The 26,401-nt window shown below is 40.3% G+C and overlaps 1 protein-coding gene across 4 annotated transcripts in view; it reads left to right on the forward strand.

Annotated features, from left to right (window-relative positions):
- The window catches only part of NCKAP5L (NCK associated protein 5 like), a 610,993-nt gene that overhangs the window by 390,800 nt on the left and 193,792 nt on the right, over positions 1–26,401 (forward strand). For all 4 annotated transcript variants that reach the window (XM_044083803.1, XM_044083806.1, XM_044083804.1 and 1 more), the window contains one exon: positions 4,842–4,946. In XM_044083803.1, the coding sequence (XP_043939738.1) occupies positions 4,842–4,946 (105 nt within the window). The remainder of the gene's footprint in view (positions 1–4,841; positions 4,947–26,401) is intronic.

The raw sequence follows: 26,401 nt of genomic DNA on the forward strand, positions 1-26,401 counted from the left end.
CGGCCGATAAAGGCCATGGTCTTAATGATAAACTATCTTTGAAACCATTTTTATTAGATAGGCCATTTAAACATTAGTTCTATATATGTATATGTCTTGTGGGTTATATTTATTCTTTTATATATTTTTTATATGTTTCGTTTTATGTGTTTTACACAGGTTTTCATTATTATTTTTATTATTTTTGTTATCTAGTGCTTGCATATATATTTGGCATTGTTTTTAAATGAAAGTGATGTAGCTCCATTTGAGTAACATGTGATATAGGAATGTTTTTTTATTGGTGTTTCATATGTGTGTTTGTGATATTTAAGTGACTTGAATTTTTTATTTTGTTAAAGTCTGATGAAACGTTCTAATTGACGTGAAAGCGCTTACTTATTCAAATAAAGGATTTTTGCTTCTATTTCCACGTTGCTCGTCTGGTTTGCTTCGATTGTTGTGGCGTATCTACCTCTCTTCATTTGGATATGTGGAAGCGTTACTTAACAGACCAACCTCAGTATACCAACAATGAGTACAGTTCTCACATTATATGCTCCCTTCTTATTGATCTTATATAAACTGACTACTTCATCTTTTCTTTAGAGTTTTTTTGTTTGACATTCCTTGCTTTTTTATTAAAAAACGTGGGTCATCTCCCACTATTTTGCCTATGTATTCTCAGGAACTTAAAATTCTCCAATTGTTCATAATAATACCCTTTATTCCATAAAAATCAGCAAAATAAGTGAGTCCCATGGACATAGACTACTCAATGTTTTGTTACTGAAATTGTCTCCACTGTCTACCATTACATCTGATATGTTTTTTTACACACACTGACTTTAATAAACTAGAGCTAAACAGATTCAAATATTGACCTCTGTGACATACCACTAGTCACCAGTCTTACATTCGAAATAAGCATCTCTCCATCTATCACCCTCTGCTTCCTTTCTGTTAACCAGTCCTGTACTTATCTTGTCCTGCTTGGAAAACCATGCCCTCCACCATTGTTGCCTTGTTTAATAGTCTAACAGTGTTCTTTATGGAACCATGTTACTTACCTAAGTGAAGTCTAAAAAGATATTTGTTTTCCTCTTAATCCCCATCATGCAATCAAAACAGCAGTAAGTTGGTCTGGCACAATATTTTGCCTTTAAAGTTTTGTTGGTTGGCATCCTGCAAATCCCTGTCACCTAGCTTGCCTTTTCTAATGCTGAGGTAAGGGTCGGTGCTCTGTAATTCTTCAGATCACTCTTTGCCTGTCTTTTACATAGTGATGTTACAGTCGCTGTTCTCCAATCCATAGATGTAACTCTTGCTAGACAACCTTGCTAATGTATCACTAAGCAGTCCTGAGAGTGCCTTGAGAACCTTCAGTGGAAGGTCATGTGGTCTACATGTCTTATCCACCCTTAGGGGTTATAGCTCATTCTTCACAATTTGTAAACATTATAGGTTAAGAATGCAGATGCTTGTTTTTAAACCTCCAATTATTTGTCACTGTAAGCCTAAATATGACTGTCACTTTCTTGATCTCTTTCTAACCGAAAGGTAAAGTTAGGTTTGTGTGTCATATAGATATATACTACTAAAAGGTAAACCCGCAGAGCAATTTTTCTTTGCACCCGGAATACCCTCTTCCTGTCTATTTCCTCTTCCTCATTTCTGGAATCTTTGCTACCATTTACTTCTCTGTGTCTTGGAGGTTCAAGATTCGCTATTAAAACTGTTGACAGTTTTCAAGGTACAAAACTGGTAATATTCTGAATGTGACTTGCACAAAACATCTTGGACTTACTTTTACTGTCTTAATTATATTCTTCTCTTCTGACTGGCAAGAGCTACCTATTGAACGCAACTAAGCTACTGTAAGGAATGAAGGCTTGATTAGGACATGTGGTAAAGTGTTGCTGTGTCACAAATTACCCCTTTTTCTTAATTCATCCTCCTGTGAATCATTTTGTGTCTTCTCTCTCTATCCACACTGCTAGTGTAACTGCTTAAACAGCAGCACGTGTGAGCTTTGTTTAACCTTGTTTTCAGTGGAGAGGGCTACAACTTGTCCTAGATTATTAGGCAGCTCTTTTCACACTGTTGACACAGTTAGTTTGTTCTCTTGTGTGTTTTTCGATTATTCGGTAATCATGTTGTGAGAGGAGCCTGCTGTAACTAAGATAACTATCCAGAGATCATAGTCTTAGATAAATCTATTAATTAAAGAGGGATGGATAAAAAACAGCTGTTGTGAGATAGGCTGTGGTATACTCACTCAAGTGCAGTTTCAGTGAGCAGTTTTGCTAGTATTTTATTTGTCATGTTTTTTTTTTAAATAATTTTAGTTTCAACAATAATTATGCTGTTTATGTGAGACTGCTTTGCACTGCTAGTGGCGTTTTTTTTTTCTACTTTCCGCCATTGTTGTGGAGTTGATATTAATATGTGTGTGTGTGTGTGTGTGTGTGTGTGTGTGTGTGTGTATGTGTAAGTTTAGGATGCGAGTCTTCCCACATGGAGAATGCAGGGTGGGGCTTGCCTGCTTGCAAAAATGCTTATTTGGATATGTTTTGTCATTTGTGAGTCATGTGTCATTCAGTATTTAAAAAATGAAATGCACCTCATAGTGTAGTGATTCAAACTATCATAGCTAAATCTGTTGGATGTTTTGGAACCAAAGTGCTCTGTAAAATGCTGAAGCAGGTTCAGCGAATAAATGGGCATATGTTGGTAACACTGTTGTGTTCAGGCTGAATCTAACCTAACCATGTATAATATCTTCTCAGACTGCATTCAGAAAGCTTTAGCTACACCTTAGGCCCCACTATACGATCATTTATCCTTCTATTTAACAGCTGATTTATTAGTGGACCCCCCCCCCCCCAGGGGGAACATTATACTGTAGAAATGTTTTTTTTTCAGCCTCAGGTTCAAGAAGAGATTTTTATGCTGTTTTATCAATTCAGAATGCAGCCACCACAGTTGATACCTATGTGTGACTTTACAATATGTTTTATGTTTGTGATTTAGACAAGTTGATGACTTTTTAATCTCTACTCTGCAGTGATCTATTTCTCAGTTTGCTACACCAGTGTTTCTGACTGCTGTTGTGTAGTGCATTAGTTTTGTAACCACTGTATAGATTACCTACTTCAAATTTCTTTTTCTTTCTTAAACAGACCATTGTTGTTGTTGTTGTTGTTGTTTTTATTAGTATTATTTTATCATTTTACTGCTGCAGGGTTACCTTACCATACACATTCCTACCCTGCATACAAGACAGCTGGGTCTCACTGTTTTACTGCTCCCGTAAAAACAGCTATCTGTATTCTGGTAGCCATGAGACTAAGAAAGACATCTCATTAAAATGTGAGTGTTATATTTAATAAAACACAACTGAAATGCAATGTAATTACTTTTGGAGGCAGAAGAAAAGACAAACGTTCCAATTTTGTAAATTAAAATGAAACTCTGTTGGAACCCCTGGCTTCTTCAACTTAATTTTTACCTCAGCAAATTCATTTGAATTAGAAATGGGGATATATTTCATGAGTCACATGCACTTTATAAATATAATAAGCCCAGAGAAAATTAGGCCTCCCAAAATGAAAGTGATTTAATTAGTTTGTGCCAGGTAAAATAATGGAATATGACATAGTGTGATAATATAATTTTGCCAGGTGTGAGAAAGGCAGAAACTCTGGAGCAGCCAAGAATTTTATGAAAATTTTAGCAGTCACTTGTGTAATATGGAAAATATGTTGTTCCATTTTATTGAGTATTCAGGCAGCGCAGAACACTTAACAGTTCATTATGCGCTGGATCTGCTATAGATAGTCTTGGAAATTCAGTTGTATCCATGCAGTGTCACATAAGATTATAGTTTTAGATTGTTGTCTTTTATGAAATGACAACATGCCTTTTTGTGGTTCTGCAGTAACAGAGAAAATCAATTAGTTACTATCAAAATTGTGAGGAGTGATATTGTTTTGAAAAACACACCTTTGTTGGCTTATACTGGAGAATCACATGAATGTTTCTGGAGTAAGGTTTTATAAAGTTGATTCCTGTTCTTGTTAAATTTATTTTCATGGTAGTACACTCCAGGTACTGGAGCCGTTTAGCAAGGCCACACACATACACACACACACACACACACACACACACACACACACACACACACACACACACACTCGCATGCAGAAACACACATACACACATTGCCTGTCTGTCTGACTCTCTCTTTCTCTGTCTTTGTAGCTTATATTTATCAGCTGACCATCTAGGTATTTCCTGTCTGCACCAGCGAAGGGCTTACTGAAAGGCTATGGTGACTGTAATGACTGATGGGCTGGCAGGGTGATCTGTCAGGCTTATATCACATTATTTTAGGAACTTCATTTTGAAGTCACACAGTGCCAGACGTTAGGCAGAAAGTAGTCACTTGGAAGAAAAGGAAGACTTGTGTGGCAAGGTTTATTCTGAGTGTGCTGTAATGGATTACCATAACTGTAAAGCCTTCACAAGGAACTGAAAGGGCACTTAGTACATTATAAAGTTTGGGGGAGTGCAAAGAAATGTAATGCTCTGAAAACAGACCAGGTTACTTTCTTGACAACCTCTGAGATACATGTCCATTATGGGGTGAAAACACTTGGAATCCCGAGTACTCTGGATCTGCTCAACATGCACTGCAGTGTTCAGTTGTATGGCATGGTCCAGCTGCACAGGGTATGTGTACCGTGCCATGTAGGATGTTGAGCTTTTGCAAGTACCAAGAATAACCAGGAAATGCATACAAGTGACAGTTGGCAGTATCAGCGTATCGTTTACAGAACTGCTGTCATTTTCCTTTTCAGCTGAAGTTACAGCCAGTAGGAGAACAGAATCCAAATGCCCCACAGGGTGGGGTAGAAGCTTCAGCAACTTCCCATGCATTGAGCTTCACTGCTGGACACGGGCAGGTAAGAATTCACGTTCATGCTATTGTATGTGGTTGGGAGGGGCATGGGCATGTTCAAATGTATATGTACCTTTTAGTTTTAAAGCAAAGGAGAAACAAAGCCAGTAAGCCAGAGTGAAACAGAAAGAGAGAGAGAGAGATTTTATTACAAAATGACGCTACTATTATCTCTGTGTGTGTGTGTGTGTGTGTGTGTGTGTGTGTGTGTGTGTGTGTGTGTCTCTCCAGACAAACACACACACACACAACACTTTGCTAAATAGCCTATGTGTGGCCATTTTGAAAAGCTGAAAATAGTCTTATCCAGTAGGAAGTGGGTGGATAAATGTGTACTTGTATGCATAGACAATGAGGGTGGCCAATTTACCATTTCATCAATTCATTTTAGACATAGGCTGGAACATTATTCACTAATCTATAACTCCTAAAGTTAGAAAAAACATTAATAGCTATCAGATAAATCAAATGCAGACTCTTTCACGGTTTTATTCTTTTGCCATCCTCCCACTGTGGCAGCCATTACCCTAGCACAGACCTTCTCGGATACCAAAGTACCATCTGTAAGCAAATTCATCATAATTTACTTTTTCAGTAATGCTTTTACATCAACAAATTCAACATTATAAAAAAAAAAAAATAATAATTATATGAAGGATATTGGGGGTGGGGGGTTGTTCTCCACAGTCTCCCACTCTACAGCCTTGCACTTTTCGATAGAATATAAAATATACCACTACAAAATCTTTTTTGTTAGCAAAACAGTCTTGAAAAATATATATGGTAATGAAAGGTCATTTACCCGAATCCATAATCTGGAGGCATTGCTTACAACGCCGGGTGGCCCTGTATATAGAAAGGCATTCTCTATCTAATACCATCAGCATTCATATTCCAGATAATGGAGACAGGCAGTTCACCAGTTTCCAGCTGCTGAAGTAAAAATAAATAAATAAATAAATAAAAAATAAAAAACTGTTTACCATGACTTACTCAACATATAATTGTTTGTATTTCCATTTGCACAACTGCGGTACCTTAAGGTGTTGTTTGAGTGATGTGCTATTGCTTGCTAGTTATTGCAACAGTATGCTTAAAATTAAAAATGTATATGTTCACTGCACTCTGAGGTTAAAAGGGGTCAGAAAAAGACATCACTTATTTCACTTTTTGAATGGTCACTCTTCCCTTGACCTGGAGCAACCTCATTCTGAGAATATGTAAGTAAGACAGGGTGTGTGGGGGGAAGGGACAATATGCTTATTTAAAATTTTGTATTATTTGCCTAAATACTTGTGTTCCTCAAGTACATATTTTAAAGTGTCTTCTACTCATACGTAATGGGTTTTGTGCTAAAATGTGTGAGCTCACTTGTTTAATGAGGGCATTTTGATCAGACGTAGTAGATCCAAAAGAACTGTCCCGTAATATCTGAATCCTTTTTAAAGTTTATGTGGTCCCCTAGCTGGCACTCTAGCACCTAGGTTTTTAGTTGATTCAGTGTCACCAGTAATGCATGCAAACACCTACCAGTCCAGTATTATGGTTTAATACAGTGAATATATGGTAGTATCAGATACTCTAGCACAACAGGTCCTCCTGGTGTTGTAACCTTTGTCTCTGTAATATGGTACTGCAGTATATAACACCCCTCCATACTCTAGCGTGCTACTTGTTTGTGTCATCCTTCAGTGTATTACTGCATGTTTCTTCAAAACAACACAGCATGTTCCCATACAGCAGTATGTTACTCCTGTTAGCAGAATATGATACTTACTACTGCAGTAGTACTCCATACTGGGCTAAGCTACTTCAGTACCACAGGAGCTGCTTCTTATCTACAGTATGCTATTTGAGTACAACAAAGCTTGCCCAAGGCTGCTCCAGTACTGTGTTAACTGTCCTTGTATTACAGCTTACTGCTCCAGTACAAGAGCATATGGCTTCATACAGTAGAACATTACTCTAGTATAAAAGAACATACATTACATCATGCTGACTCCCTAGTCTAGAGCCTGATCCATACTATAGTATGCCAGTTTGAAAATGTCAGTGCTTGTCCCATAATGAAATCCGCTGTTCCAGAGCAGTAGGGCTTACTGTCTTATATTACATTACAGTAGAGCCTATCTCTATACTAAAGTGTGAAACACAGTTAATCTGTCAATATCTTATTTGTAATGACCTGCACGGTATTCAAGATGAAACTGAGTTGCCACATAAACAATTATAGAACAAGTAATAAAGATGAAAATGTTATCAAAACAAACAGCAGCAAATATATGAAAAGTAGACTAAACTGAATTTAAATATGAATTTACACTACACAACTGAGTACCCAAAATGTGGCAGCATCAGGCTATCAAACATGTAAAATTTAAGTAATAAAGAAAGACAGACAGAACCACTGCACAAAATGTTGTAAACAAAATAATTAAAATAAGCTAGAAAGCTGCAATATTGCCTTAATTCCCATTGATTTATTACATCTGAAAATGCAGTTAGGAACACAGCATTCTAAAACAAATACAGAATGCATTAGGCACATGAGTTAAAAACAACAAATTCCCAACTGAAAAAGAAAGTAGCAGAAAATTTTATTAAAAATAACTAAATATAAACACATAAAATAACATTTTAAAGCATCCAACAGTAAATATAATTTGGAACTGAAGTATTCAATGTATAGTGTTACTCCTGTTAAGTGATGCAGAAAGAGTTACAAAACACCATAAACTGGTATTCATAAGTTCATAGGTGTGTACTAGGCTAATGGCCCTGCAGCCTTACTAGGCTAATGACCCTGCGGTCTTTACAAGCCTAGCCCATAGCAGTGCCCTGGCATTGTGCTGCCCGTTGTTAGTTCCCAGTGCCTCTGTCAAGTAGAGCCACTGGAGTGATCCCCAGGGTGAACTTTCTATTTCCCATCCACTCATCAAGATTTCTGTTGAAGAGGGCTAGTGAGGTGCTCTGCTTGACATGTATGGGAAGTCTATTCCAGAGCATGGGTAGTCTCTGGGTTATGCACCTGAGCCTCCAGCATGTTCTGTTGATTGTGGTAATGAGGTTGAGGTCTCTGGAGCGTGTGTTGTTGAGGGACTGAGATTTCTTTAGATGTAGCATTTCTAACAGAGCTGGGTCAGACATGGCTTTGTAAGTCAAGCAGAGATCGCCTCTTAGTAGATGATATGAGACAGAGAATAGCTGGAGTTTTTTGAGTCTATCCATGCAGGACATGTGTTTAAGGCCTAGAATCCTCTTTGTGAGGTACTTTTGTGGCCTCTCCAGCTGTTGCAGGTGTCTAGTGAGGTACATGCCAAATGGGGCATTATACTCTATGATTGGTCTAATGAGGGAAGAGTAGAGAGAAATGATGTCCTCTTTCTTCCTGGATGCAAAACCCTTGGTAATGAGATGTGCCACACAGAAGGACTTTCTGACCACAGTGGCAATGTGGTGGTCGAAGGAGAGGTTGCTGTCAACCTGTGTCCCCAGATCTTTTATAATGCCGTCAGTGTTCAGTGGGCTCCCATTGATGTGGTAATTAGTGGGAACTGAGTTTTTCTGAAAGGGGATGACGACGCATTTTTTGGCATTAAACTTAAGGCCATGGTTTTGACAGCAGTCATTGGTCTCAGTGAGGCCTTTCTGTAGGATGTCTACATCACTTCGGGAGATAATAATGGCTCCCAGCTTGCAGTTGTCTGTGAATTTGGTCAGCCAGAGTCCCTCCGTGTTTGCCTGGACTTCTGAGAAGTAGATGCCAAACAGGAGAGGACCCAGGACTGATCCGTGTGGGACTCCACTCATGACTGGTTGGCAGTCTGACTTGGAGTCCGCTACTTTCACACTGTGGGTTCTATCTCTGAGTCAATTTGCAACCCATCTAATGATATAGGGGTTGATGTGTAGTTTGCTAAGTTTATTAATAATTCCTGAGTGAGGAATGATATCAAAGGCCTTGGCCAAATCGAGGTAGGCTATATAAACTGCCTTACCTTCATCCACTGCTCTGGTGACTGACTCAAAGAAGTCAACCAGGCTGAGCAGGCATGATCTACCTTTCACAAAACCAAACTGTGTGGGATCTACAGTTTGGAGATTCCCTATATCCTTGTTAATTAGGTCCATGATGATGCACTCCATAGACTTACATATCAGACTCATCAGGCTAATGGGGTGATAATTTCCAGGGTCTGTAGTCGCTCCTCCTTTATGGAGAGGGATGACTGTAGCAGTGTGCCATTCGGTAGGGACAAAGCCTGAGGTGAGGCTGTGAGTGAACAGAGCACACTGATGTGGTGCCAGTTCACTTTGTAATTCATATAGAACACAGCCAGGGATATTGTTGGGTCCCATGGAAACTGTATTCTTGGCCTTAGACAATGCAGCTTTACCTGTGCTACAGTAATGTTGGGTGCCTGACATTCTTCTGGTATTGAGATTGGTCCTTTGATGGGGGAGAGGGGTAAAGTTGGCACTGAATCTGTCAGCCAGTATGTTGGCAATATCTGTTGGCTCAGTATAGGAGGTACCATTGTGCAGTAACTCAGAGCAAATCTGGGTATTGCCATGGAAATTCTTGATATAACTATAGAAGGCTTTGTGGTTGTTTTTAGTGTCTGACGCAATTCTGCCTTCATAGCTGGCTTTGGAGGTTTTGATGAGGAATCTCAACTTTTTATTGAGGCTAATTAATAAACAGTCTTGGGGCTTCGCCTTTTTCTGCAACAGTTTCTTCCTTCTGTTGTAGAGTTTATTAATGGCAGTGGACCACCAGACTGGCTGCCTTTTTTCAGTTCAAAAGACATGGGATGAGTGATGGTGATGACAGATACAGTTTCTAACAGAGTACATGATGAAACAGTCCAAGTGATGTATGACACCAGGTGCAAAGTTCTTAGGGTTATTCACTGAGGTGCAGCATTCACAAAACAAAGCAAAATCTAAACTATGCATTTTTGGCATGATATTTGAATACTTTGTTGCTTCCCCTGTACAGTGGCTGCCTTCTCTGTACTTTAACAGTCTGCTTAATCTCCCAGTTAACGCATTTAGGAAGATGGACTAAGGGGCACCTATATTTGAACTCTCTTCTTTTTTTAAAACAAACGAATCACCTTGTTTAATACACCCAGCATGATAGGTTTACTGACATGGGTTAATACGCCACTTGTTAAGGGAAACTTGGTAGGAGGGGTTAAGCACCCAGAGCTTAGCATTCCTTCCCTGGAAAGGGGGTCTGAATCAGTGGGTTGGATTAGCATTTCACACCTCATCATGGAGTCTTAAGAAGGAAAAAGGTTTGCTGTGGCTTTGGTGGGGTATAGCATAATGTCTTGGACAGACTTGCAAATTTGTGCTTGCACAGCAAGAGGTTCTCCTGTTCGATTCTCGGCTGGAGTGCCTTCTGTGTGGAGTCTGCATGTCCTCCCCGCGGTCGAGTGGCCTCCAAAAGACATGTGTGAATAGGCGTGCCTTCGCTGAAGGTTGGGCATCGGGCTGGCAACTCTGCACCATAAAAAAAAAATCGACTGCCAGTCATTAGTGGATCGGAGTTCCGCTGTGGCAACCCCTAACCGGGAAAAGCTGAAAAGACAAACAACAACAACCACTGCATGCTCCAAACCTTGCAGGGATAGGCTGGGGGAGTGGAAGATTGCTTGAGTTACAGGATACGTAATAGTCTGCTTTGCTGCTTGTTGTGATGGCTGTGTGAATTGAGGGAGATATGAGGAACGTGAACATAGGTACACCTTTGTCTCAGTATTGCCAGTATTAGATGGCATTTGTTGTTGCCACTAATATCTTAGAAGTGACCCAAAAGGCCCTTAAGACTACATAATACCAGTTCCATGTGGTGGCAGAATTTGGTAGTACAGCAGCCACCTTTATGGCTCTTTGTATTAGTACTGAGGATTACTTTGCTGAGAACAGTGTATTTACTTCCCCTCACTGCTGAACTCTGTGATATACTAGCCATCCAGCCCTTACTCAGTTCAGTTATATTCTTATATTGTTCACAGTGTACCCAATTTTTCCCTTCTTAGTTAGACCCCACTTCTGTAGGGAGAGCTAACCAAAGGCTCCAGGCTTACATGAGATCACATGAATGACTGTCAGAGGACTGTAGCTGATGATTCTGTAATTGTGCAAGTGCTGTATTATCCGTGTGTTTGCAGATGTCAGAGACTTGCATTTGGTTGTTACATGGGCAGATATGCACACCCTATCTAGTACTGTTGACTGATTTTCAAGTCCTCATTTTCTGTATAGGGCCTTTGTTTACAGTACATTACTCCTCAGAACAGAAAACAAGTCTCCATCCTCTCAGTCTGTTATATCTGGCTGACTATCTTACACCCATACCACTACTGAAACATCGACTCCATAATATTTAATGGAACTAAACATTTAATCTCAGGTACTCACACAAAGGCTTTAGACTTTTTTGAGGTTATCAGCTTATTTGCAATTAATCTAATACCTGGATAAGGAGAATTAAGGAATATAATGCTGAATTTCATAACAGTGTTAACAGGGAAAGGACTTTCTCTTCCAGGCCATTTCACAAACCAGTGGTACTGTTTATTGTAGAAGTCCTATTTTCTAGACATATTCATCCTTCTAGTTTGGAGGTATGTAACAGCAAAACAGTGGAAAGAAAGAGAACACCTGCGTTTTAGCAAAGACTCCCTTCAGATAAAGAAACCCGACTTCTTAACCTAGTTTGTTCATCAAAACCGAATAGGTGCAGGCTTATCAATTTGCAAGTCAACAAATGAACATGAGGAGATAGGGATGGTAAAAGATGGAGTCCAATCTTGTAGTTGGGTAGAAAATAAGGAAGACATAAAGATGGGGAAAATATAATGAAAACAACATGAGATGGTTAGGAGATAACGAATGCATAATCAAGAACGTGATTCATGGACAAAAGATGAGACAGACACAGCTAAAGATAAATAGAAGATGAGGAGCATATATAGCTAGAGATTGGTAAAAGATAAACAGTACATTGTTAGGGATAAGATGTAGCTAGGCATGAGTGAAATGCAAGGAGTACATATTTAGGGATGTATAGGAGATGAGAATGACATAGTAGATTATGAGGAAAACATAGACACAGTTAAGATGGGAAGGACATAGCTAGTGATGGATAGAAGATTAGAAAAACATAGCTAGGGATGGTTGGAAGATGAAAACTTCATAGTTAGGGAAGGGTAAAAGATTAGGAGAACATAGCTAGGGATGGCTGGAAGATGAAAAGTTCATAGTTAGGGAAGGGTAAAAGATTAGGAGAACATAGCTAGGGATGGCTGGAAGATGAAAAGTTCATAGTTAGGGAAGGGTAAAAGATTAGGAGAACATAGCTAGGGATGGCTGGAAGATGAAAAGTTCATAGTTGGGGAAGGGTAAAAGATTAGGAGAACATAGCTAGGGATGGCTGGAAGATGAAAAGTTCATAGTTAGGGAAGGGTAAAAGATTAGGAGAACATAGCTAGGGATGGCTGGAAGATGAAAAGTTCATAGTTAGGGAAGGGTAAAAGATTAGGAGAACATAGCTAGGGATGGCTGGAAGATGAAAAGTTCATAGTTAGGGAAGGGTAAAAGATTAGGAGAACATAGCTAGGGATGGCTGGAAGATGAAAAGTTCATAGTTAGGGAAGGGTAAAAGATTAGGAGAACATAGCTAGGGATGGCTGGAAGATGAAAAGTTCATAGTTAGGGAAGGGTAAAAGATTAGGAGAACATAGCTAGGGATGGCTGGAAGATAAAAAGTTCATAGTTAGGGAAGGGTAAAAGATTAGGAGAACATAGCTAGGGATGGCTGGAAGATGAAAAGTTCATAGTTAGGGAAGGGTAAAAGATTAGGAGAACATAGCTAGGGATGGCTGGAAGATGAAAAGTTCATAGTTAGGAAGGGTAAAAGATTAGGAGAACATAGCTAGGGATGGCTGGAAGATGAAAAGTTCATAGTTAGGGAAGGGTAAAAGATTAGGAGAACATAGCTAGGGATGGCTGGAAGATGAAAAGTTCATAGTTAGGGAAGGGTAAAAGATTAGGAGAACATAGCTAGGGATGGCTGGAAGATGAAAAGTTCATAGTTAGGGAAGGGTAAAAGATTAGGAGAACATAGCTAGGGATGGCTGGAAGATGAAAAGTTCATAGTTAGGGAAGGGTAAAAGATTAGGAGAACATAGCTAGGGATGGTTGGAAGATGAAAAGTTCATAGCTAGGGATGGGTAGAAGATGAATAAGACATAGTTAGGGATGGATAAAAGATGAGGAGGACATAGCTATGGATAGGTAGATGATGAGGAGGCCATATCTGGAGATAGCTAGAATATGAGGAAGTCATAGCTAGGGATGGGTAGAAGATGACTAGGGATGGACAGTAGATAAGGAGAATGTAACTAGTGATGGACAGAAGATGAGGATGCAGGAGAAGGAGATAGTAAGTTACACTGCAGTAATTGCAATAAATGAGAAGAATCAGTGGATCAGAGGTCCCTCCATGTCTGTGTTGTACTGCATGCTAAATATCCTAGTGATGTTGGATGCACTGAGTAATAGTTTTTCCTTTCATGCAAATAATTTCCCATAGAAAGACCAATCTAGTGACCCACTTAGTTTCTTTTCTTGAAGTAGAGCTCATCATTTACTGTTAATTGGAGTCAAAGTATCACTTCTCTTTCAGATGTATTTTTAGTTACTCTCTGACAGAGATATTTAGGAGACTAAAAGCGTGTATTAGGCCATCCAAATGTTTATTTGCTAAGACAATACTTCTATATGGTGATTATAAATAATTCTACTAACAATTCAAGAGGAGGAGGAGTTGACAGTGTTATCAGTCTCCAAAGATGTTGACTTCAATGTAGCCTTCATAAGAAGCAGAGGAAGGAAGGCTCTGTATGCCAAATTGCCCGTTGTCATAGCACTATGTGACAGTACCAGAAGTACCCAGTTTTTATCCAAATGGCACCTGAACCCCTTGGGAAACAAAATGTCAAGCTGTACTCATTTCCTGAAGAGAATCCTGTATGACTGAATTTTACAAGAGCTGCTTGACAGAGATGGAGAGAAAGAAAGATGGAATTCCAGTTTTTCAGGGAAAAAAATCTTTAGTGATGCATATGTAATGGCACAGACAGGTACATTAACTTGATAAGTACTGTTGCCACAGGATATGTTATCCTTTCAGAAACCACTTTGTGTGTATAACTACAACTGCATTCACAACACAGGACATAAGATGTATATTCAAGTCATTGGAATCCTGCCCTTTGTTAGCACAGCCTTTATTATCAGCTTTATTATCACTAACTGTGAAGGATGAGTTATGCTTTGTTTTTTGTTTTTTATCTGCTTCACTGACTTCAGGTATCATATTCTGTCACCTCTCAGTTCTCATCTTTGGCAGCACCCCATGCTATGACAGCCCCTGGTTGTAACCTACACTGGACAAGTCTCCTTTCTGGGAAAGCCCTGCACATAGGTTCATAGGTTCATAGGTAGGTACTAGGCTATTGGCCCTAGGGCCTATATAAGCCTAGCCAAAAAGGTACCCTGGCTTTTACCCACCAAAAAATATTATTTTCCTGTGCCTCTGTCGAGCAGAGCCACAGAAATGATCCCCGAGGTGAATTTCCTATCTCCCATCCAATCATGAAGATTTTTCTTGAAGAGTGCTATTGAGGAGCTTTGTTTGATATAGATAGGTAGTTTGTTCTAGAGTATGGGAAGTCTCTGGGACAAGAATCTATCCCTCCAGCATGTTCTGTTTATTGTGATGACAATGTTTGGGTCCCCAGAGCATGTAGCTCAGAGGGATTGGGATGGACATGACATGACATGGAGGTTTTACACTTTTTTATGTTTAAGTTGTAATGGATGAAAGCTGCAGACAACACACACTGCTGAGTTGGACAGGCACTACACACACACACAAACACACACACTGCTGAGTGAGACAGGTGCTTTCACAACAGACATTGGTGAGTGGGACAGGAGCTGCACACGTGTGCACGCACGCACGCGCACACACACACACACACACACACACACACACACACACACACACACACACACACACACACTCTGCTGAGTGGGACAACCGCTGCGCACAACACACACTGCTGAGTGGGACAGGCCATGTGAAGGGCCATCAACTTGCAGTTGGTCATTTTTCATTTAGGCTGCAACTCCCAGATGTACTGGACAGACCACACCCCTTTGCTTGCTGACATGCAGTTGGCACTATGAATGAAACCATCCATTTCCACAGTAATTTAACCTTTTAGTTGAGGCCCTACTGACACAGTGAGCTTGGCAACTGATCACCATAGACTCCAGTAATGCCACCAAGGACATGGCATCATTCTTGCTTCTATCACATGTCTACACCCCCCCCCCCCCCCAAGAGAGGAAAGTGATTCAAGCCTCATCATTCCTGCCATCTCCCACAGCAACTCCAGCAAGGGTCCAAACCACTAACCAAACTTAGGTTGCCTAGGTCATATCAGATGTTATAAAATTTTGGTAACTCCATCGTTTTTCATATATTTGTAGAATTTTAAATTTAAAAACTTGCATTACACGTTTTCTTCTCACTTGTCTGAATTACTTGATTAAACCCAGTAAAGTGTACTTTTACACTAACTCATTAACAAAGTGGCTTTGACAGGCTGCAGCCAAAAGTACTGTTTATTATACAATACACACCAGTACACACACACACACACACACACACACACACACACACACATATATATATATATATATATGTGTGTGTGTGTGTGTGTGTGTGTAGGCATATATATATATATATATATATATATATGTATATATTTATTTATATATATATATATATATATATATATATATATATAAAGTTAATTAAGTTAGTATACCTGAACAAGATTCAGATTTTTTCACAGCAGCCTGACAGATGTGTTTTGCAACTTTCTGTAATCACTCAAAAGTAATGTGAAAAATATTAAAATGTGTTGCTATTATTAAATGTTTACTTTTTAGCTTAGGGAAGTAGGAATACTGTTTTAATTGGCAGATGACAATTGTTTTTCAGTGCATTACTGACATTCAGAAATGAAAGCTGGTAATTGCATTTCTGGTTTGTACTTTAGCTTTAGCACTCTAAATGTGGCATAAGCTGTAGCAGCTACTTGCTTTTTTTTTAACTCCACAAGTCCGAGGAGTCTTTTGTGTTCCTCAACTTTAAGTTGAGGAGGGGGGACACCAGTCAGAAAGACAGCACTGGTCGAACAAATAACTAACTATGCCTCAGCCAATGAGTAGAAGAAAATAAGTCATCAGAAGAATCAGTAAGCAGATTTCTACTAGATAAAATATTCTGTCCATTGCCACACTTCATTATGCAATATTTTGTTTGGTGTTGTTTTGAGTATTTTCTTTCAAAGGAGTAGATGAAATACAATGAATATTTATATGTTTCTTAGCGTCTGCCATAGGATCATTAGTAGTAATACAAAGTGTTATAACTCAGGATAATGGAACCTCAGTTTTACATTTCATCCAGGGGATAGGGCTACAAGAATGAAGCTTTTGCTGTATTCCTTTGTGGTAGGGTAATTACTGCACTATGAATCTAGCTGGCTAATATGGGGATAGAACCCTAAGCCTTCTGATCTTTCCAGCATGTCAAGTGTGCAGCCTGGATAGCCACTGACATATATAATTGATATAAGAACATATCGTAATGGTAGTGTCCCTCCAGGCATGCAGCTGCTGTGCTCCATGGGGGTGCAGTATAACTTGCAAAACTACTAGTACCCACTGGTTTTTTTTTTGTTTTTGTTTAATTGAGCAGTTGTGCTTTTCGTAACTATCTGCAGTGGCTTCTAATTTCACTTTTAGAAAACATCAGATCGGATTCCAGATACAAAAATGCCAGATAAAACATACATTAAAAAGAAAAAAAATTGTAGACCCAGCACTTATTCCACAAACCTCCAAATGATCTGGAGTGTCTAAACATAAGAAAAAGAAACACACACACACATATGCAGACACACACACAATTCTGAGTCTTTGTTTTCCCGTTATTTTTGGCTTTGTTCAGAATTTTTCTTCTGAGAGGTAGAGAGATATGTTGCAGTTGTTACCTCTTAGAATGAAAGCAGGAACTAGAACTTTACATAATCTGGCATGTACTGTGAGGTCATAGTTGGTCCTGTGCTTTGAGACAAAGAGATATGAATGTTTTGACAAAATAAGACTGCTAGTGATGTATCTAAAATCAACTAACTACGTTGTCCAGGTGGTGTGCATTACAACTGAAACCACAAGTGTCCTGCTTCTCTATTGTATTCTGGATTGGCCAACACTACATGAATGTTATCATTATATTTGCTAACAGCCATGATCACAAGTCCTCTCCATTTATTAGCTTTCATAAAGCATAATTAACTATTGTTTCTTAGGTCTTGTAGTGCCTCTGATAATCCCAACATAAGATTAAGATTTTTTTAGTGGTGGGTGGGTGCATTCAATAGTACCATAATCTCTTTTTTACAGTCTTTCAGATGTTGAAATTGTATGATTTAGTGTGGTTCGGGAGGGAGTTAAAAGTACTTGTTTCTTATGGGGCCATCTTAGATGAAGGTTAATTGCAGTATGTTCCAGGTTTGGTGTGCATGTAAATAATTTCATTTTAGTCACAGCTGTGACTATATTCACTTTTCTGAAGGCATAGGTGTAAAACCTTTTTGCAGAACATTCAAATGACTGACATTTAATGACAAAGTATTTAAATTATACACCTTAAATGGAAGGCACTCAGCTATAGAAGTTACGGACATTTTCCTCCGCCTCTCCCTCTGCCCCTTGATCTGCCCTGTGTGTTTCTCTATTCACTTTTCTGTTTCTTTAAGGGACAGTTGTTTCCACTGGGGATTGGAAATCTGATGGAAATGCCAAATGCCTTGTAGAATGGAGCCAGTATGCTGCCTAACTTCATTTCTGTCTGCTACTGTTGCTGACCTTCACGGAACTTCCTAGGTCCCCAAAAAATAATAGCAGTCTTCTGGGTTTCCTGACATATGACTGATAGTTTTTCATGTCACTCTAATGTTTTCAGTCTGTGGATTAGTGGACGAAGAGAAGGGGCTTTTCAGTGAGCATGCCGCCTTTTGTATGTATTCATTTTTGTCTTTCAAAAACTTCTAGTGTTTCCTCACAGAAGGAGTACTTTCATATTTTTGTCTAATTTCACATAAATATGATTATATGCCTCAATACAAAAATTACCTGTTTTTGATCATTTTATCACGATCTTCCCTACCTCAAAGGTTAAGTATTTAAGAGCTGTGATTTAATTGTATCTTTCATCAAGGTTCATTTGTAATTGGTTAGTATGTACCTTGTGATCTTTTTAATGCTTTTAATGATTTGGCAGTTTAGTACTATCATTCTGAAGTGGTCTCTTGATAGTTAACACTGAAGTGCTAAATAACTTCAACTTGTGACAGCTTTGGAGTGTTGTTTTTCTGATTCTTATATATGCAATGTGGGAGTAAAGACTGACAAATTCCAGTATCTATCACTAAAAAAATGAATATAGATATTGGTTGAAAGTGTTATTCATTTGATAAAAACTAGAGTATGAGACAGGCTGTTACAGTAAAAATATGTAGCATTAAAAAACGCGTATAGATGTTGGTTGAAATTGTTACATAACTGATGAAGATTAGAGTGTGAAACATCTGCCGTTACAGCAAAATTAGACTGAAAACTTTAGTAGATGATGTGAAAACAGTAATGGGGCTGCAGCATGTATTAATTGCTATACAAAATGCATAATATGAACTATGGCCTGAATTTTACAGTATGTAGTTTAGAGTAATGGTATTTAGCCGGGGGGAGGGGGGGGTTCTTGTACTTTACCTCAGGACCAGGTGTAAACATTTCAGTACTAGTATTCATGCAACTCACACCCTAAAGGCTCACTGTAGCTCTCCCTGCCTACGAAATAACGAACGTGTTCTCCTTCATAGCCTTTCCTTCTTTTTTCACAGCTTACATGGCACAGATGTCCTCCTTGTTGTCAAACAAGAAACTGTTTTCCTTCAGTGCTGAAAGATATGTCTGGTCTAAACCAACAATCATTGGAAAGTGCCCGAATGATGAATAATTATTGAAACTGGTCCATCAGCAGCTTTGTGTGATCTGTCTTTCACCTTCACATTCTGTCTTTAGTTACCATATGTGCCACAGATAATTGCCACGTTCAGGACATTTACAAGTTGAAGCTTAGTGGCACTCTCATTATCTGTTTCATTGCTAAGCTGGTACTCACAAACAGACAGAGGAAAGAGCACTGCAAGAAAGAGTATTTGTAGGATGACTAGTTTAGGGGTACTCCACTGATATAAGGTAAGGGATGAAAAGCCCAAGCCCCCTCAGCAGGCTCTGGATCTTTCAAGAAGGGCATTATTTCTTTAGTACTGTGTCTCATTCGCTGCTTACTCTTTCCGTAAAATGCTCTCCTTATTTGTTGGCAACAAGCCTAGATGCCTAAACAGTGAGAAGGCAGCAGGGAGCACCTCCCGAACTCTGCTCCTGGAGTTAATCATGGTCTGAAATAGTGGCTGCTGTAATCACTATTTTCTTAAATCATTTGTTAACTGGATAAGTGAACTAATCTTGTAGATTCCGTTCAGCAACAGACTGGGCCTTAGGAGCAAAGGTAAAGGCTGCATGCACAGACAGTTTGGATTTATCAGTCATCCTAAGTAACATATCGCTATGAGACTAAATAAAATTGGTGTAGCAAGAAGCAGCCAATGTGGATACTAGAGAGCCACACATACAGTAACTAGAGGTCAGAGTTCAACCCTGGACCCTGGCTCTGAGTAGCAGCAACACTAATCCCTTTGTTATGTTTGGCACACTTTGCCTCTGAGGTTGTAACTCTTAGTTGTCAAATGCCAAGGATTCTACTCCCTATGTGGCAGACACAAAGTATGAGTATGGTTTCTACAGCTTTCTCTGCTGATCACATCTCTCTGACTGATAGCTTCATTCTTGGTGGAAACTTCAAAGATGTCTTATACCTAGGAGCTCCTATGGAGCTATTCTTAGGTCTCCAGTCATACATCCTCCAGTGATCAACTTTAGGCATCTTTACACTTCTTTTTCTGCACAGTAAAAGTGACCAAGTGATAGGTAGCTAGCAAAATTGTTAGGGTTCATTTTATGATTGGCCTTCTGTTAGCCACAGGTGCAGTCCCGTTTTTTTCTGAACATGTCAATGAGGTCTGATGCAAAGCTCCCCACTGCCGTGTCTGTGCTGTTTATTGTGAATCAGTTGCTCCACTGCCTGTCTGTGCCCCTCCCTCATTGAGGAGAGGCATAGCTGTTATTGGAGGCCGAACATGAAAATGAGTTTCCCTTCCTTACATTCTTCTTCTTCTTTTTCTTTCAACTGTTCCCATTAGGGATCACCACAGTGGATCATCTGATGTTCTTCATGTTTCACTGTTGCAGTCATTACATTTGGGTAATCTGCTGGCAGGTTGCCCTCAGTTGGCCTGAATAACAAAGTCTTGGGTCCTGTGTCGGTTGATACCTCCTCTTCCATGACGTCAGGTCGTCAGGGGTATAAAACATGCAGCCAATGCCATTTTAATCAGTCTTTCTTGCCGCGCGGTGCCTGAAGCAGAAGCAGTTTGCAAGTGCCAGTTGGCCGACTCCTGAAATTTTCGTTTTCGAGTTTCAGAACTAAGTCTTCAAACTACAGCTAAGTACCCCGTTGGGGAAACTTTTTCTTGCTCCTTACCGATGTCAGTAAAAGTTAATAATTGCATTATTTGTGGGAAGCAAATACCTCATAAGGATTTTCATTTGTACTCCTTGCCTAGGCCCAGACCACAATGTGCCTTGCTGTCGGTTTTGTGCTAAATTTAACCAATGCACTATTAAGCGTCGGTATATTTTTGCTTCTAAATATTTTGGTTCAAGATTTAACTACCCTGAAATGTCGTCGGTTAGCAATCCGACTACCGGAGTTCACAAAAAAAATGCAAAGAAAAAGAAAGAGACAGACCGTCGAGGTCCAAAACCGACGGCGAAGCTTCTCCTAAGCCAGTCGCCGGTTCACTGGTACTCAGTGAGGCACTTTCGCAGCGCCTGATACCTGCTACTTTTCAGTCACAGGCCTCTACTGAGACCTATTCAGAGTCCGGTATGCTGCGAGATTCGCAAAGTATTGAACCCGTGGATGTCTCTCCCTTGGATGGGTCTGGAGCTGGTGAGCAGGCACCGGCTTCTGATGGTGTTTTCATGCCTCAACATTTTTATATTAAACTGATGCCATCAACAAAAACAAGGTCAAAAACAACTTTTATGTCTAAAAAACTGATGCATGAGCCACGTGCTCAGGCCCCTATGCCTAAAAAACAAATGATCAAAATGGCTGAGGATTTAATTACCTTGATCAGGGGTTCCCAACCCCTCCTGCTAAGAGGCCTAGGCAAGGCACTGATTATGAATCTTCAGATCAGGTTTCCATTTCTTCTGATTCCTCTTCTGATCAGGAATTTTCTATTCCACCTTATGAGGATTCTGATGCAGAGGAATCCATCCCATCTGCATCTCCTCCTGAGGATTACTCTTTTGGAGAGACTTTGCATACTTTAAAGGAACATTTTCACTGTGAGAGTCAGGACTTTTCTGAATCAAAAAAGAGGCTTAGGGATTTCCTTCTTCTACCTCAGCATAGGCCTTTGGCAATACCTCCTGTATTAGACATTGTGGATGATGTGTTCTCTGAATCAAGCATGGCTCCTGATTCCTTGCCTCCTGCTCCTAGTAAGCCAGACAGATATTATAGAGTTCCCGACTCCCACAAATTTCTTTTCAAAAATCCTGCTGCTGATCCTGAGACTATTTCTCAGGGTCCCAAGGGTGTTAAGGCTTCTATAGCCAAAAATCCTACCCCTTCTGATAGAGACTCCAGGGCGCTGGATAGATGGGGTAAGAAGGTTTATACATCTGCAACCTTGGCAGTCAGGGCTTTAAACTGCCAGTTTCATATGCTTAAATATCAACAGCATGTTATGGGCTTACTGAAACAGAAGATGATGTTGATTTCTGATTGTGTGGAAAATAAAGAGTTACAGGATTTATTGCATGCAGCAGAACAGGTTTGAAAACATACTTTGCAATGTGGTTATGATTTCTTGGAGGCCAGTGGTAGGACCGCCGTTACTGGATCTGTGATAAGAAGGCATGCCTGGCTCAAGGAGCAAAATCTGCCTGATCATGTTAAAGCTAAATTGTTGGATGCCCCTTTACAGCATGATACTCTGTTTGGTAATAAGGCAGAAGAGGTTTTAAAGAAAATGGAAGACAAAGCTAAATCTATGCAAACTGTAAAAGATCTTTTGCAAGTGCAGCCACCCAGGTTCTGCAGGCACTGGCCTACTAAAAATTGGTCCTTTCCTGTGTCCAACAGAGCCACTCAGGGCAAACCCAGGTGCTCAAAAGGCTCCAGATATCAATCACAGGGATCTTACAGGTCAAAGCAATGGGCTGCCTCCACCTCCAAATCCAGAGGTAACAAAGCACAACCCTACAGTAAGCAGTCTCAATAACTTTCCTCTACCAACTCCAAGCACTTATCTTTTGGCAGCCCCCTTGTGGGGAACACTAGCACTTCATGCTCAAAATTGGCAGTTACTTACCCAGGACAAGTGGGTATTAAACATAGTATCCCAGGGGTACAGATTTCATTATCATACTTGCCAATTCCAGATGGATGGCTGGATCTGCCACAAAACCAGTGGGCAGAGGCCCAGAAACAAGTCATGTCCCTCGTGAATATGGGGGCTATTCAACCGGTACCAGAAAAGGAAAAAGGACAAGGATTTTACTCAAGATTTTTTGGGTGCCCAGAAAAGACAATTCATGGCGTCCAATACTGGACTTATCATTTCTGAACACATTCCAGGACATTCCAATATTCAAAATGCTGACTTTACAACAGCTGCTGCCTATGCTAGGCAAGAATGCTTGGTTAGTAACTCTAGACTTAAAAGAGGCATACCTGCATATCCGAATAAGGGAATGTTGCAGAAGATACCGCCGCTTCAAAGCAGGCTTTTTGCATTACCAATTCTCTGCAATGCCCTTTGGCTTATCTATTGCACCCAGGGTCTTTACAAAATGCCTGGCACCAGTAATTGCATTCTGCTGACAAAGAAACATTCAAATTTATCCTTATCTGGATGATTGTCTCATTCAGGCAGAGGACAAGGACACTCTTCTTCAACCTGTGGCATTTTTAAAAAGGCTCCTAGCATCCCTAAGGTACACCATAAACGAAAATAAATCACAACTGGTACCCTCGCAAATAATTACATTCCTGGGTGCAAGCTTGAATACAACTACCCAGATGGCGTACCTCACGCCAGACAAACAACTGCAATTGACAACATACTTCAAACAAATTGCAACAAAACCCCAGTTATCTGCAAGACAAATTCTGCAGGCTTTGGGGTTCATGGCATCCTGCATTCTACTAATTCCATATGCAAGACTGCATATGCAGAAACTTCAGTGGTACCTAAAAAGTTTATGGAGTCAACATTGCCACAGTCTGGAAACAATGATTCCTCTCATTCCCTGCCTACAAAAGGAGTTTGTTTGGTGGGCAGAGACATGTCACCAAAACAAGGGACTGTCATTCACTCTACCCCCTGCCACCCAAACCCTAACTACAGATGCCTCAGACTATGCCTGGGGGACCCACCTAGCAGGGAGATGCATTCAGGGCAAATGGAGCCCAAACCAAATGCATCTGCATGTCAACCAGAAAGAGATGCTAGCTGTTCAAAATGCTCTGACAGCCTTCAAGGACTTGCTTCATCCAGGACAACTACTGATAAAGATGGACAACACTACAGTTATGTGGTACATAAACAAGCAGGGGGGTACCCATTCCTACTCCCTCTGCAGACTAGCCATGGCCTTGTTGAACACAGCCTTGACTTACCAAATACATCTTCAAGCTCAATTCCTGCCAGGAAAGCAAAATACTCTGGCAGACGACCTAAGCAGAAATCTTATGGACCCGCACAAATGGAAACTGGATCCACAAATCTTCAAAATATTAACACAGAAATGGGGAAGGCTAGACATAGATCTATTTGCCTCTCCCCAAAACTATCAGTTGGACAAATTCTGCACGAGGACTCATTACAAATAAGCATGGAAAGTGGATGCTCTATCCTTCAGCTGGAAAAACCTATCAGTTTATGCCTTTCCCCCTCTGCCTCTACTCTCCAAGGTGTTACTAAAAATCAGACAGGAAAAACCAAAAATTATTCTAATTGCTCCGGACTGGCCTCACCAACACTGGTACCCACTTCTAAGGAATATGTCACACCTTCCTCCGTGGTACCTGCCTCAGGCACATCACCTACTGTCTCAGCAGAACTATCAAATTCTGCACACTCAGCTCCAAACTCTGAATCTTGCAGCATGGCTAATCAACTAATTATTCAAACCACATCTCTCAGTAAACCTGGGATGGATGTCATTTTGGAATCCAGAAGGCCTAGTACTAGAAAATCTTATGCTAATAAATGGAAGAGATTCTGTGCTTGGAACCAAGCACAGGGAATAGACACAGCAAAGCCCAATATTCCTCAGATTTTACAATACTTAACTGAGATGCTTGACAAGGGCCTATCTTTTTCTTCAATAAAAATTCATGCCTCTGCCGTCTCGGCTCATTACAACACAGAGCCCCCTCTCTTTTCTCACCACTGCTAAAACAGTATCTCAGAGGGGCCAAAAATTTAAGGCCTCCCAGGAGAGCACCAACTCCCACATGGGACCTCAGTTTTGTGCTGGAAAAACTCACCCTACCTCCTTTTGAACCAGCAGCTACTGCGGATATAAAATTTCTTTCTTGGAAGACAGCTTTTCTTGTGGCAGTCACTTCAGCTAGAAGGGTTTCAGAACTACAAGCTCTCATGGTAGTGGAGCCTTTCATTATATTTTACCTGGACAGGGTGGCCCTCAGGACCAATCCTTCCTTTATGTCTAAGGTGGTATCCAGTGTGTCTCTTAATCAAACCATTCACCTGCCAACTTTTTTCCCAAATCCGCAGAACAAGGAAGAGCGGATTCTGCATTCATTGGATGTACACAGACAACTAAGATTCTACTTGAGCAGGACAACATCTCTAAGAAAGTCTGAGCAACTACTGGTAGCATTTGCTGCAGGATCAGAGGGGAAAGCTATATCAAAGCAGACTGTTTCTAAATGGATAAGCCACTGCATTCGATTCTGCTATTTGCACTATGGTAAACCTGTGCCAAAGGGGATCAGGTCCCATTCCACCAGGGCTGCCTCTACTTCAGCAGCTTTTGTCAGAGGGGTCCCTAGCAAAGACATTCTAGAAGCTGCTACTTGGAGCTCTGTTCATACATTCACAAAGCATTACCATTTACCACTCTTCTCTAAATCCACGGCAGGCTTTGCCACTGCAGTCTTGCAAGGCCTTATAGCTGCTCCTAATGCTGTTTAGCTCTCGCCTCCCATCCATAGCTTTGGGATTCTACCCAAATGTAATGACTGCAACAGTGAAACACGAAGAACATAGTACAGTTGTGTGTACACTTACCATAAATGTAGATGTTTGAGTGTATTCACTGTTGCAGTCCGGGTTACCCACCTGCCATCCCCCATTCTATACCTTTTCTTTACTTCACTATTCTCAAAAGCCTTTGTGGTGTATTGTGTATTTACTTTTAGTTGAAGGTAAATTTTATATTTCTAAGGTACATATATCTATATTTACTGTTTATTTATATATTTTGCTCGCCATTTGGGGGGCACCTGACATCTGGGGTAAGAAAAACTGATTAAAATGGCATCGGCTGCATGTTTTATACCCCTGATGACCTGACGACGTGGAAGAGGAGACAGCAACTGATGCAGGACCCAAGACTTTGTTATTCAGGCTGACTGAGGGCAACCTGCCAGCAGATTACCCAAATGTAATGACTGCAAGAGTGAATACACTCGGAACATCTACATTTATGGTAAGTGTACACAACTGTACTTTTCCATTTCTTCCTGTCCTCTGCATCTTGCTCTGTCACATCAACCACCTGCCTGTCCTCTCTCACCACATCCATAAACCTTATCTTAGAGGAGTTTTTCTTTTCCTCTTACCTGGCAGCTTCATCTTTAGCATCCCTTTCCCAATAATACCCACCATCCCTCCTCAGCACATGTCCAAACCAACGCAATCTCGTCTCTCTGGCTTTGTCTCCAAACCGTCCAATCTGGGCTGACCCTCTAATATACTTATTCCTAATCCTGTCAACGCTCGTCACACCCAGTGCAAATTTTAACATCTTTAACTCTGCCATGTCCAGCTCTGACTCCTGCCTTTTTGT

This window comes from Protopterus annectens, chromosome 9.part0 (genome assembly GCF_019279795.1).
Source record: "Protopterus annectens isolate FY-2018-M chromosome 9.part0, PAN1.0, whole genome shotgun sequence".
Classification (NCBI taxonomy): domain Eukaryota; kingdom Metazoa; phylum Chordata; order Ceratodontiformes; family Protopteridae; genus Protopterus; species Protopterus annectens.